Genomic DNA, 13,562 nt, shown 5'->3' with positions numbered 1-13,562 from the left:
GGTATATTGAAACCAGTTTGCCTTTTCTCCTCTACTTTGATTAGGAATATTTCCAGGTCAAATCTTTTCATTTCAGTCTACACAGCAGGTAGCATGGAACAATGCTAATCCTTTTTCTTTTTTTTTTTGGCAGGGTGGTAACTTATAAAGACAGAATTACAGTCACCATTAAAAAAATTGGTAGCAGAATTCATTTACTGACTTTGGTGCTTAAGAAATCTTCCTTAGCAGATCCTTTTTCTAGTCATTTGCAGAATTTTTAACCTTTCTTCAAAGATTATCCCCTTAATAGGATAAAGTAACTCTTTAAAATCCCTCAGATCCAATACTAAGAACCATGTAAGTGAATAGACTAAGAAATAAGAAATTTTTAATTAACCCCCACACTACCTTGAGAAACAACAAAATCTCTCATATTTCATCTTCTAAATTAAGATCCATGAAGAGTTCCAAATAGCAGCTAGCTGCCAGAGAGAATATAAAGTTAGGTGTATGTAAAAAGACAATTCCTTGATGGAGAGAACAAAAAACCTGGGATTATTTCCAGAGGGGAAGTGAATATGCATAAAGGCATTGCTATTCACAACGGCTGCACAAACACTGTAGATATAGTAAGATCCACCACTGAACCCTATCAATTTTAGAGTTGGAAGAGAACTTAGAAATGATGAGAAAAATGAGACTGAACAGGTTAAGTGACTTTCTCAAAGTTATACAAAGAGGGGAGAATCCTGGTCTCCTGACTTCCAATTCACTGCCTTCCCTCTACAAAATAGCTATTATTTTTCAAGCAACTCTTCCATTTTGAGTCAATGTCATTTCAAGGGGCAAGAAATTATTTAAGTGACAACAGGGGTATTTTTCAGAGAATGCTGACAGTTGTGGACGCGTCTTTCTCAACCTTTCTTCCCCTTCCTCAACACCCTCCTATCACTAACAGCACAGCACGACTCCTGCTGCAGCAGCGACTCAAGTTTTTCTTCCAAGTGGACTTGCTGTACCTTTGGGAGTACTCTTCCCTCTCAGCTCCTTCGTTTTTGTCTTTGTTTTTAAACCACTTACTTTCTTCCCACAACATACAAAACAAGAGCTCCTTCAAATCATTTTAATAACTTGGCAGTGACTGAAAACATGAAAAGAAGATTCAAACTTGTTCCCTTTAAGGGAGATGCTACCATGATTGCCTCACACAAGCATGATCAAAAGCAATGATGAGACCGGATTCCACAGAGCAAGGGTGGTCAGAAGGCCTCAAGGCTGACAGACTGAAGAGCGTGGTTTCGAAAGTCTCTTGAGGGGTAGCAGGCGGCAGAAGACACACGAAATTTAAGGGACTCTCAGAGGACAGGGCGCGGTTGCTGGGTCATGAGCACCTTGAAGCGTTTCTTGATGGTGATTCGGTGTCGAGAGTATTTGTCGTCTGGGGAGAACCGAGCAGGATGGGCCGAGCAGGTCTGTTGTCCCACAGGGTCAAGCTTCTGCTCAAGAAACAGAGAACATCAGTACAGGAGTGATGGGAAAACTTAATCACTGGCGTCTAAAGGGAGATGGAGGCTGGGATGGGGAGAGGGCCGCGCAAAAAAAGGTAAACAGGACAGAAGACGTGACGGACAGACGAAGAGGTCATACACTCCCGCTTCTACCACGCCTGGCTTCTGGGTTTTCTAGTTCGCCTCACCCAGCGAGGCAACTCGGTGCCTGGTCTCAACCGCTGCTCCCACCTACATTTCTCGCCATACCCATTCACAACCTGTTTCCTCTACTCACCTTAAGCGTATAGACCCGGTCTCCCTGCTCGTTGAGATAATACTGGAGGAACATGATCAGACTACAGCCAGAACTTCCAACTCCGTGCGCAGTTCCGTCCAACAGACCGCCTCACGTGTTTGTCAATTTCCTTCCTGCATAGCCGGAAGTCTCTTTCTAGGCATGCCGGGAAATGTAGTCCACTTAGGCCTTTCTCCAGCTGGCCAAAAGGGGGCGCCCTAGTGCAAGAGTTGGCCCAGTTGCAACCCAGTTGCAACTTTGCTGGCGTTGGCGCCCAGTTGCAACCTTGCAGGCGTTCAGAGACGCGTGGAGTGTGCCCCCTGTGTGCCAGACACTGCTAGGCTGCTAGGCGTTAGAGGGGGGTAAGGATGGATATGAGTTGAACATTGATGAATAGAATCCTGTCTTTATTTCAAGATGCACACCCATTTCAGGGGCAGTGTGTTTCTAGTGTCTGGAGAAACAATAGCTCCAGGATCCAGAGCCCCTTTACCTTAGGGAAGAAAGAAGAAGGTTTTCTTCCCTCCTCTCTTTTACATCCGATCCCCCCGCCCTATTTCAAAGTATTGGCGGTAAAGAGTGCATGATGGGTATTCAATATTCTGTACAGCGAGGAGAGCGTGAAGTTATTTTATGAAACTGGTGAAGTATGTTTTAGAGGTCGAACCAAGATTCAAACTCAGGTCTCTTTACCACAAATTCAGCGCTCTTATGGTGGTGAGTAGCTAATAATAGCATAATAAGATGTACCTCCGAAGGGTATTTCGAATTTTTAAAAGAACGTAGAAATTCTCCTTATAGGACTCTAGTTTGAAAAACGAAAATTGGAGCCCAGATATCATTACAAAGATGATCGTTGCAGTATTATTTATAATAGCAAAAACATTGGAGCATGTATTAATTTTATAACCAGAAAAACTGAAAGACTATTTTTTTTAAAGAATATAGTTTGTATTCACTTGTAGTTGCATAAAATATCTCTGCAAGGATTCACAAGAAACATAATATTGGTTTCCTCTGGGATAAAGAACTCCGTCCCAGAGGAAAGGAGTGGGAGGGAGACTTGCTGTATATTCCATTTTGCATAGTTTGACTTTTGAACCATGCTGATGTATTACCCATTTAAAAAATTAAAATTATTTAACAAAATTTTAAAACAAAATAATTTAACAAACAAAAAGAAGGACTTTTTGGTCTTGAAATTTTAGGCTGAATGGCAGTTTTTGATAGAGTGGGGCTTTTCAGCCAGGGGTAAGGCTGAGCCTTCTGTGGACTGCAGAGCTGATGGAAGTGGACTGTTGGGGCACTGCAGGACAGCTTTCCAAGGAAATGATATGCATACAGCAATCGAACACCCTGGGTCTTATGAGACAACCCTAATTTCAGACATTCTATTCCCTTGATCCTTAAGTACACCAGACTATGTGCTCTGAATTTGGTTCAGAAAATATAGCCAACATTGAATTAAGTCAAGGGTCTGCCACAACCTGCTATTAATGGGAAATCAGGTACAGAACTGGATGGGATTGAAGGGCACAAAACTAGATATATTGGTGAAGAGTTGTATAGGGTACTGAGATGTAAAACTATAATGTTGGGAATCTGAGAACGAATTTACAAATATCCCTAAAGAGGTACACAACAATTGTGTTGCCATACTGTGGTTTGGAGGGAATTCCTTGTTACTGCTTACTAGAACCCTTTGTGGAGTATCTCCCTCCCCCCACCCCCTATTCTGCTGTCCCCTCCCCCACTGCAGAATGCCTTGAGTCCTAGATTCTAGTTCTGTTTTAATCTGATCTTTACCCTCCCTTCCTTGGATCCCTGTGCCTCTACTGGAGCCAGATTACTCTCTGGGTCCTGAACCTGACTGTCTCATTCTGGAGGCTTCCAGACAGCCACGGTTAGCGCCCAAACCTGAGAGGATGGCTTCAGATGGAAGTAAGTCTGCAGGTGGGCGGGAGGGTCCCTGCCACCTGCTCACATCCTTCAGGATTAAAATTTGATGCTTTACTTGGGGACAGGCTCTTTGGGCTGATCTAGAGGGATGCGAGATCACTAGAGACCTCACCAAAGGCCTCTCACTGGGGGAAGCTGGGGAAGGAGGTTGTGCCATTAAGACTGGGGGTTGGGGAAGGAAGAAGGCCTCCTGGGAGACAGATCAAAGCACCTCAGAGGAAAGTGCTGATGACAGAGAAGGGATGGCAGTTAACAACTTGCTTCTCTGGAAGAGGGACCCTTTTAACATATGCTTGTGTGGCAGGGGCAGGAGTATGTGTGGGGCCCAGAGAAGGTTCAAGGGGAAGCCTCGAGTTCCTGTGTCTTCTTTAGGCAACTGGAGGGTGCTCTAGAATTTTGCCCTGAGAGAATTGAGCTGGGGCCATTCTGGATCTTACTGAGGGGGTGGGGGGTGGAGGCCTTAGCTGGAAAACTGTTCAGTGGGGTTATCTGTTGCCAAGTCTGTAGAGAAACGTCCTCCCGAAAGCTAGACTGGAAGGTACTATAAGCGCCTCTGCTCAGAGCCTCATGGCTCCTTCCAGCCCCAGAGATGACTTCTCTCTCAGTTCAGGGAGCAGTTTTCCTTGATTCCTCCGCCAGGGCCAGGGGAGGTGGGTCACTCCAGCCAGTACAAGAGCTGGGGCTTCCCTGAGATGCTCTCAGCTTTTCTACCTTTTGTGGAGCTCAGGCATTCAAACCCATTTCTTTGTGTTCCGTACTTGGTGGAGTACTCCTGGCCCTCTGCTCTGTGGTTGAGATGACGAGTTTGCTCATATTCCGTGTCTCCTTCATGGTCTGGAAACGGAAACTGAGTGTTGTTAGTTTGCCAGTGGGATATTCTTTATAAGAGGGGAGGAGAGTAGCATGAAATTAGACAGATGATCTTCTATTGTTATTGTTAAAAGTCCTAGGAGACACATGTCCTGATTAATTAAGTACACGTTTTGTGTATTTATCTTTCGTCTCTTTGACTGGAGTCCGCTTAGCTCCTCCTCAGCAAGTACTGTGTTTTGGACTTCCTTATCAGTGCCTTGTTCATAGTGGGCCCTAAATTTCTGATGTTAGGAACTTCAAGCAGAAGGATCACAGATAGTCTGCATTGCCAAATTTTAACATGTCCAGCAGCTACTTGAAGCTCTGGAAACCTCCCTCCCCACACCACCCTGCCCTTGCTCATTTCCTGACCCTTATCTCCAGTCATTCCTGGCTGTTATATAACAGAAGTTCTGGGAACCAAACATCTAGTCCACACATCCTCTTCTGGGAACAACACTTCTGTGAGTGGTGGCAGGGACCACAGAGCAGCTGGGAGTAGGGTTCAGGTGGTTTGAATGTGTTGGGAATGGATGGGAATAAAGGTGTACCTGTATGCTGGGTGCAATGAGTTATGGGGTATGAGCTCATAGGTCCAAGAATTATTGCAGCTTCTCTAGTGCAATAATTCTTAACTGGGAGTAAGGGACATCAAGATCACTTGGGGGACGTTGCAAACTATACAAGTTCTCTCTCCATATCCCCTCCCTCACCTGTTGAGAATCGGAACTCTGATTCTTCAGGGACTAAAGTGGAACTCTGATGATCTGACTTCTGGTCTCCTTTTCTCCTACTCCATGCCCTCTTTTTCTTTGTCTCACCAGCATCTCTGTTGCCGGGACCTGATGTGACCATGAAACCTGGCGCCACCCGGTCTCCTTTCACTGCACTTCCCTTTCCCCCACCAGCTGCTGGCCCGCCAGACCAACCACCTTGGGAGCCACCTCCACAGCCCCCCATGCCTTCAGCTTTCTCTCCAGGCAACCCTCTGGTGCTTTCTGCTTTCCCCAGCCCATTGTTGCTGACAGGGGATGGGGGCCCTGGACCCAGTGGGGTTGGAGCTGGCAAAGTCATTGTCAAAGTCAAGACAGAAGAGGCACCAGCTGAGCCCTCTCAAACTCAGAACTTTATCGTTGCTCAGACTGCCCTCAATTGGATTGCCTCAGATGCTGCCTGTGGGGGCCCCGAGGGTCTTCCCCCTCAATTCGTGACAGCCTCTAACGTGAGGACCCTTTTGCCCAGTAAGGCTGTTGGGGTGAGCCAGGAGGGCCTCCTAGGCCTTCCTGCTCAGGCTCCACCAACAGCTGCCCAACTGGCCCCCATTGTGCCCCAGGAAAAGGCTTGGCCAGGGCCACTTGGGGCATCCGGGGAAGGAGGTCCTGCGGCTGCTCGATCCAAGTCCTCGCTGGGTGACCTCTCCTATACCTCCAAGGGTGTTTATGAGAACTTCCGACGCTGGCAGCGCTACAAAGCCTTGGCCCGGAGGCACTTATCCCAAAGTCCTGATGCAGAAGCCCTTTCCTGCTTTCTTATGTAAGTGGGGAGACCTGAGATGAATTATCCTAGGGCTTTAAATAAGGAGGACTTTGGGATGGACAAAAGAGATTAGACTACTTAGAAATACTTGAGGGCAGGTCATGAGTGTGATGGAGATGCTATGAGAACAAAAAGTGTAATAATAATAATGAGGAGGAGGAGGAGAATAAGCCTCTTTACCCACTTCCCAGATTATAATGTTTTTGCAGGTATCTTGTCTCAGGGGTCCTCACATCCTTGTGAGTTCAGGCAAGCATTTTTATGGTAATCTTCATTTAATAGATGAGAAGACTGAATGAAGCTCAGAGAGGTTTCCTGTCATAGAGCGAGGAGCAATGATTGGAATTTAGGTCTCTGACATCAAGTGCCAGAGTCCTTCCCTACCGTCCGGCATCAAGACATCGAGTTGAGCCGTGCAAACTGGCCAGGATGAGTGCTGGGCCCTGACCCATTCCTGCAGGGCCAGGCAGAGGACCTTGTGTGTGCCACCCCCTCCACCGCCTCCGATTTTATTCAGAATTCAAGTTGAAATAGGGAGGTGGTAGTGCTTGCTTCGTGGTCAATGGCCTAGGCTCCAGCGCTCACTAGATTTGTGACGCCGGGCCCGATGTTTAATCTTTGCCCTTAGTTTTCTCATCTAGAAAGGGGATGATTATACTTACCTCAGAGGATTGCTGAGAAGATGAAATGAGTTAATACATGCGAAGTGCTTTAGCAGAGTGCCTGGCACAGAGAATGCCTCATTAAATGGTAGCTGCTATTATTATTATTATTAAAAGGCAATCCAGAAGAGGAAAAGAACTCACAAAAGGCCAAAATGTCTATGAGTGGCTGCTTAGCCCAGGAGCCCGGGGTCATGGGGTAACTGTTGTTTTTATGAAGCAGTCATTAGCTACCTGAGGAATTTTCTCTTTTTCCCACCCAGACCCGCTGCCTCTCTCAACTGCACTGTACTCTCAACATTTTGTGTAAACCACTGCATAACACATACCACATTTTACTGGACTAAAATGTTGTTCCCCCGGTGGTTGAACTCCTAAAGGAATCTCCCTTTCCACCCTGACTCTGAGTAACTAAATCGAAAGGCTCCCCCAAAGTCCTTGGTGTAGATCATCTCACAGGCTCCCTGCTTTCTCCAGACAGCTCCGAGTTCTCTTGGAGCCTGGCAGGCTGACATTCTGACTCTTGAGCCTGCACTGCTGAATTGCTAGCTCCCAGCCTCTTCCTCCTTTCCTGGCTCAGGGGCTCTGGGCAGGGTCTCCCCCAAAAGTGCAGTCTGGAGCCGCTGCAACAGTCACCTGGGAAGCTGGTACAACGCCCAGGTCCTGGGATCCTGGGGTGCTGTAATCCATATTTATAACAAGCTTCCTCAGGCGATTCTAGACAGAGTAATGTGGGAAGTCAGAAGGGTGAACATGAATCACCAAGAGCTCAAAGAGTATTGATATTTGTCTGCGAGGGGTATCCCGCAGGCAAAAAACACTTAAAAACCAACAAGTAAAAACACCACACAACCTTTAAATAGAGATACATTTGGGTTAGTGAGTGCCTTTTTTAAAATGCAAGACTTTGGGGAGGGTTAAGCCTACATTATAATGAATCCCATTAATTTAATAACATGTGCTTTCTTCCTAATGTTTTGTTAAGGAGAGCACTATGAGAATTCAGGATGGTTGATTTCAAAAGGTGGGGAGAACCATCTGTTTGACTTTGTGTGAGATTTGTAAATTTCAGTGGGAAGAAAGGCCAGTTTGGTAAATGAATGAATGGTTGGGAGGTGGGGGGTCTGAAAGTCTCATCAGAAGTGGGACGTGACGGACTGAGGGGCATGATAGATCTGATGAAGGGTAGGGGGTGTATATTGAGGTAGATGAGGGGGCACACTTGTGGAACGTGACTGACCCAATGGGGGTTTTAGCCCAGTGCTTCGTTCCCTGGCCCGGCTGAAGCCCACTATGACCTTGGAGGAGGGACTGCCAAGGGCTGTGCAGGAGTGGGAGCGCACCAGCAACTTTGACCGGATGATCTTTTATGAGATGGCAGAAAAGTGAGTCGGACCTACCCTCCTTCCCCGGGGGTGCTGTGTGGCTAAGGGATGGGGGGCAGGTAAGAGAGGCTTGGGTTTGTGTATATGGGTGATTATTAGAAGGGATGCCAGGAGGGGTGTGGATTGGATAGGGTCTCCTGGATCCTTGCTGCTGCTTCCACCTCCTGACTCTTGGGTTTTTCTGTCCTGTCTGCTCTTGGAAGCTCTCCCTTCTCCAGATTTTGAATTATATAGGGGCCTTGATCTTGTAGCTCTTAGGCTGGGATTGGAGCCCATTTGGTGTAAAAATTCCATGCTGAAGGGACCTAACAGGAGGAGGTAAGCTCTATTAGGCCGGTTCCTTCGTATCTCATTGACCAGGTAGCAAGTGACTATTGATGCAGACCTTGGGAACCACTGCTCCTCTGAAGAGAGTGGCACAGAAATCATTTACCTGTCATCTCAGGGAGGGGCAGGTTCTTTAAGAGGTTGGTCAGGGGAGATTCCTGGATGCCCAGAGTGGCGTCCTGGCTCATATCCCCCATTTCTCCATGATAATCTCCTTGGTTAAAAAAAATAACTCTGAGGAAAATGAACTCTTTCCTCCAGGCTTAGCTTCCACTTTCTCCCCCAATTTTTGTGGACCCTTATCTCTTAGATTTACCCTTCCAGGGCCAGTCCCAGCTTCAGGACTCCTGGATCTCAGCACTGCCTCCTGGTAGGAACTGCCTTGAATTGCAACCCCAGGCCCTGCTCCAGGATTTCAGCCATTCTTTATGGTTGTAGGCAGGGGCAGATGAGGCCTTGAGGAGGGGCCGCTTGTGGGATCCTGCCAGGCTCTGGCATAGGCCTGATTGAATTCAACAAGCCTGTATTGATTGCTGCTGCATACCCTCAGTGAGGCTGGGTGAGGTAGGGTATGAAAAAGAAGTGGAAATCATGGCTCTGTCCTGGAGAAGCTTACAGCTCTAGACTGTTCATTTTCTTAACAAGCTTCCTAAGTGATGACTGCAGGTGAAGGGACTATGTGGTGACCTTGTAAGGTTTCCTCAGAACTGTTAGTCAGTCACCTGTGAGCGGCTCCCTCTTGGTGCCTGGGTTCCTGGAGGTTCTGGCCTCAGCACTGCCTGGGCCTTCCTCACCTTCTGCAGGTTCATGGAGTTTGAGGCTGAGGAGATGCAGATTCAGAACATGCAGCTGATGAATGGGTCCCAGGGCCTGCCTCCTGTAGCCCCTCTGAAACTTGATCCTCCAGAGCCCCTGGCCCCTGAGGTTTGCCAGCAGCCAGGTAAGGCTACCCAATTCCAACGGGAGCCGTGAGCCAAAGGCTCAAAAGGAGGCTTACAGAAACCAGTCATGGGTTAGGGAAGGCATGGCCCTCACTTCTGCCACTTTCCCTCCAGGGAGTGGCATTTGATGTTCCAAACAAGACATACATAGGAGGCTGGGTTCTCAGGTTCCCTTGGTCCCAAACTAGGTATTGATCTTAGGCCAAGTAAACTAACTCCTCTCTCACCGAGACTATAAATGAGGCACTCAATACCACATCTGCCTAAGAAATGGGGGCTGGATCAGGGGACTTCTTGAGATTTCAGGGGTTCCAAGATTACTCATACAGTGATTCTCTCTTAGACCCTCTTGCTCCTAGATTTCCCCCATGGCTAGTACTATTTCAGGTTGGCTTGATCCAGCCTGGAACCATTTCAATGTACCCAGATTGCCGTCCTTAAAAACATAGGGTTGGGGGGCCGGCCCGGTGGTGCAAGCGGTTAAGTGTGTGCGCTCTGCTGTGGCGGCCTGGGGTTCCGATCCCTGTGCGCACCGCTTGTCAGGCCATGCTGTGGCGGGGACCCATATAAAGTGTAGGAAGATGGGCATGGATGTTAGCCCAGGGCCAGTCTTCCTCAGCAAAAAGAGGAGGATTGGCAGATGTTAGCTCAGGGCCGATCTTCCTCACACAAAAAAAGAATAAATAAAAAACATAGGGTTGGGAGGCAGAAGTCATAGTCTCTGTGCCACTTCTCATTTTCCCTTTCCATCTCTTTCCTTAGTGTACATTCCCAAGAAGGCGGCCTCCAAGGCACGGGCCCCCCGCCGGCGACAGCGCAAAACCCAGAGGCCTCTAGTTCCTGAGGCACCCAAGGAGATCCCACCAGAAGCTGTGAAAGAGTATGCTGACATCATGGAAGGGCTGGTGGGGAGCCACTTGGCCACTGAGGAGTCAGATGGGAAACAGGAAGAAGAAGAACAGCAGGAGGAGGAAGGGATGTATCCAGATCCCGGGCTCCTGAGCTACGTGGATGAGCTGTGTTCTCAGGAGGTCTTTGTCTCCAAGGTGGGCTGGGCCTGGAGGTCTGGTTTCTAGCAGATCCTGGGGTGGGAACTCCAGGGAACCAAAGATCTAGGGTTCTGCCTGGGGCAGTTAGGAACCAGGCTCTCTTCTGTACTGAGAAATGTGTGTGCATGCATGCACACATGTGAGTGTGGATAGCTGGTGGTGGTCACTGTTTATAACCACCCTGGGGGAGGTGAGTGGGGCAGGGGGGCTCATGGCTGCTTCTCTAGAGCCTCTTGGCTCACAGGTTACCTCCTGTCAAAGACTCACATCACTTTTCCTTCTCTTCCCCAGGTGGAGGCTGTCATTCACCCTCAATTTCTGGCAGATCTGTTGTCCCCAGAACAGCAAAGGGATCCCTTGGCCTTAATTGAGGAGCTGGAGCAAGAAGAAGGACTCAATCTTGCCCAGGTAAACCTGGAAGGTAGGGAACAGGAAGCTTGCAGGACTTTTTCTAACCCTACACTGTCTTGGATGGTATGACTTCTGGAGACGAACAGCTTCAGGATTGGGCTTCAGGTGCAGAACAAGTAGGTAATGCAGAACAGTAGAAATGCAGGAAAAGGGAAGTATATGGGCTCAAAGCATGAATAAGGCCCAAGAAAGCAGGGAAGAGAAGAGCTACGGTATCTGTCTTTGATACAGTCACTTATGCCACTTGCTTGCATTCTCTGCCCTGCCCAAGTACCATCTCCCCACTACCCACTCAGCCACCCCTTCTCACAACCACGTATAGATCAGTATTTGTCCATTCTCTTTCCAGCTGGTCCAGAAGCGACTCCTGGCCTTGGAAGAGGAGGATGCGGAGGCACCTCCAAGTTGCAATGGAGCTCAATCAGACTCAAGTTTTTCTGTTTCTGATGAAGACGAAGATGGGAGTGGGCGGCTTCGGCCCTCACCTGGGCCTCGGGTAGCTGGAGGCACCATTCGCCTTGGAAAGGCTGCTTCTCCAGGAAAGCGGGCAAGAGAAGTGCATGGTGGGCAGGACTGGGCCCTAGATGGCCCGAGGGGGATGCATAGGGATGGGAACACTTTGCCACCCTCCAGCAGCTGGGACCTGCAGCTAGAACTTGCAGCTCCACAGGGAACTCGAGGACCCTTAGCTACAGAGAGAAGAGGGTCTGGGAAGGTTACAAACCAGATATCCCCATATCAGGATGACCACTTGGGAGGTGCTGGGTCCCCTGGGCACTCCCTGGTGGCTGACAGGACTTCCGAGTCTCTGCCCATTTGCTGGCAGGATGGCCCCCAGCTCGAGATCGTTCCCAGTTCGGATGCTGGCCTTGCACAGCTGGCTCCTCTGCAGGGACAGGGGTTAGAAAAGCAGGTTGTGGGTTTGCAGACAGGACAACAGACGGGGAGTCTTGGAGCGCTTCCTCAAGGGAAGGAGCTGTTGGCAGTGCCTCAGGAAGGCTCTTCAGGAGCCATGTGGGACGATGACACAGGTCCTCCCCTGGTTCAGACTTATGAGCAGAGCCCTTCCTGTAGAGCAGCTGGGGACAGGGACAGGGACACTGACAGGGATGGGGCCTCTCTCAGTCCAGGACTTTGGCTGAGCAGTGAGATGGATGCTATAGGCTTGGCGTTGCCCTTACAAATCGAGGAGGTCATAGAGAACTTCCACAATGGGGAATGTAGAACTGGGGAATGCAGAACTGAGCACCAGGGAGGCTCTCAGGCCCTGGGCTCCAGAAACAAGATTTCTCTGGGTCCTGGAGAAACCACAGCACTTGGGGATGTGGGAAGCAGTGAAATTCCCTGTGCAGGCACAGACGCCACAACTGCCCTAGAAAAAAGAAACCACTGCAACTTGCCAGAACCTCTGAGGGCCAATAGCCCGGCCTTGAATCCTATAGAAAATAGACAGCAGAGCCCTGAGGCTGTACAGGATCCCAGTAATCTGCGAGCAGAAGGTTGCCTCCCATTGCTGGAAACCAGAATTGGTGCCTCCACGCTAGGGGCTTCCCAAGAAACCCTCCTGCCTGCATGTCAAGACAATATCCTTACCCAGGATGCCTCCTCTTTCTCTGAGGCCAGTCAAGAGGCAGGGAGCAGAGGCAATTCCATCTCTTCTCTGTTGGAAACTACAGAAAATGTCAACATACTAGATGTTACAGATGCCTGTGGGCCCCAGCTAGGAGTCAGTGAGGATACCTGCCCACCAAATTTTAATTCTTATGATCCCCAAGGAGAGGGCAGAGAGGATACTGATTTAGCCAAGCATAAAGACTTTGCCCCTTCACCAGGGAATCAAGAGTCTTACGCACATGGGACCCCCAAATCAACATCTCACCAGGGCCTTGGAAGCACTTCCCCTAGATGGGGAACCAGGGATGCCTTAACTCTCAGAGAAGCCTCTCCTGTTAATGAAACATGCAGGTCAGCAGATGGGGCCAAAGGAAAGGAAGAGGAGGAGGAAGAGGAGGAAGATGAGGAACTCTCCAACTTTGCCTACCTCTTGGCCTCCAAACTTAGCCTGTCATCAAGGGGGCTTCCCCTCAGTCCTCGTCCCACCTCAGGTCTGCCCTCCACAGGTCGGGGGGTCCAGAGAGCATCCCGCTCCCTCTCTGCTGAGGCAAGAGGCCTTGGCCAACCTCGGTATCCTGTTGCCAAGTCTGGGAAGCGAGCTCTAGTTGGAGGTCCAGCCCCTGCTGAAAAGAGACCCTACCTGGGAGCTGAACTTGGGGTATCTGGGGAGAAACCCCTGGCTCTAGGAGTGGTTCGACCCTCACAGCCTCGTAAAAGAAGGCGTGACGGTTTCGTCACTGGCAGAAGGAAGAAACGTCGTCGTAGCCAGTAGGAAATATGGGGCCATCCTATCCCACCTCCAGATCCCTGAAGTTGGGGCCCCCAAGTAGATTTCACCCCAGCTGTACACCAATAGACTTGTTCTCAGTCTTATGTTGTTTTGTTGTTCTGCCAAAGTGGCAAGCATGGGGAGGGAGGTCCCCTTGGTGGGAGGTGAGGGGGAAGTACCTTTGGAAGGAGTTGTACGGAGAAAGAAATGAATACAGACTTCTTTTGTTGGAAAATGCTCTCAATGTGCCCTTTTGTACTCACCTCTGCTGCCAGATGGGGTAAGATGCT

General features: G+C 49.1%; 2 protein-coding genes across 2 annotated transcripts; one reads left to right on the top strand and one right to left on the bottom strand.

Moving 5' to 3' along the window:
* Nucleotides 1-348: 348 nt before the first annotated feature.
* NOP10 (NOP10 ribonucleoprotein) lies at nucleotides 349-1,901 on the bottom strand. Its single transcript, XM_004421362.3, has 2 exons — nucleotides 1,768-1,901; nucleotides 349-1,478 (listed from the first exon to the last, which is right to left on the bottom strand). Exons 1-2 carry the CDS (start codon nucleotides 1,819-1,821, stop codon nucleotides 1,338-1,340), a joined length of 195 nt encoding a protein of 64 aa, XP_004421419.1. The 5' UTR covers nucleotides 1,822-1,901; the 3' UTR covers nucleotides 349-1,337.
* A 1,721-nt stretch (nucleotides 1,902-3,622) lies between these two features.
* On the top strand, nucleotides 3,623-13,410 carry NUTM1 (NUT midline carcinoma family member 1). Its single transcript, XM_004421361.3, has 7 exons — nucleotides 3,623-3,708; nucleotides 5,403-6,111; nucleotides 8,033-8,161; nucleotides 9,292-9,428; nucleotides 10,192-10,475; nucleotides 10,770-10,886; nucleotides 11,239-13,410. Exons 1-7 carry the CDS (start codon nucleotides 3,693-3,695, stop codon nucleotides 13,273-13,275), a joined length of 3,429 nt encoding a protein of 1,142 aa, XP_004421418.3. The 5' UTR covers nucleotides 3,623-3,692; the 3' UTR covers nucleotides 13,276-13,410.
* The last annotated feature ends 152 nt before the right edge of the window (nucleotides 13,411-13,562 follow it).

This window comes from Ceratotherium simum, chromosome 3 (assembly GCF_057802395.1).
Source record: "Ceratotherium simum simum isolate JZ-2026a chromosome 3, ASM5780239v1, whole genome shotgun sequence".
Taxonomy (NCBI): Eukaryota; Metazoa; Chordata; class Mammalia; order Perissodactyla; family Rhinocerotidae; genus Ceratotherium; species Ceratotherium simum.
The sequence above is the reverse complement of the archived record's forward strand: the minus strand, read 5'-3'. Positions and strand labels throughout refer to the sequence as shown.

What these genes read in the sequence shown, in the direction of transcription:
- NUTM1 (XM_004421361.3), top strand. An exon ending in TTTTATGAGATGGCAGAAAA is followed by an intron (nt 8,162 to 9,291) that starts GTGAGTCGGACC and finishes CACCTTCTGCAG; the next exon opens with GTTCATGGAGTTTGAGGCTG. An exon ending in AGGAGGTCTTTGTCTCCAAG is followed by an intron (nt 10,476 to 10,769) that starts GTGGGCTGGGCC and finishes TCTCTTCCCCAG; the next exon opens with GTGGAGGCTGTCATTCACCC.
- NOP10 (XM_004421362.3), bottom strand. Translation starts at nt 1,821, where the DNA reads ATGTTCCTCCAGTATTATCTCAACGAGCAGGGAGACCGGGTCTATACG. An exon ending in ACCGGGTCTATACGCTTAAG is followed by an intron (nt 1,479 to 1,767) that starts GTGAGTAGAGGA and finishes TTTCTTGAGCAG; the next exon opens with AAGCTTGACCCTGTGGGACA.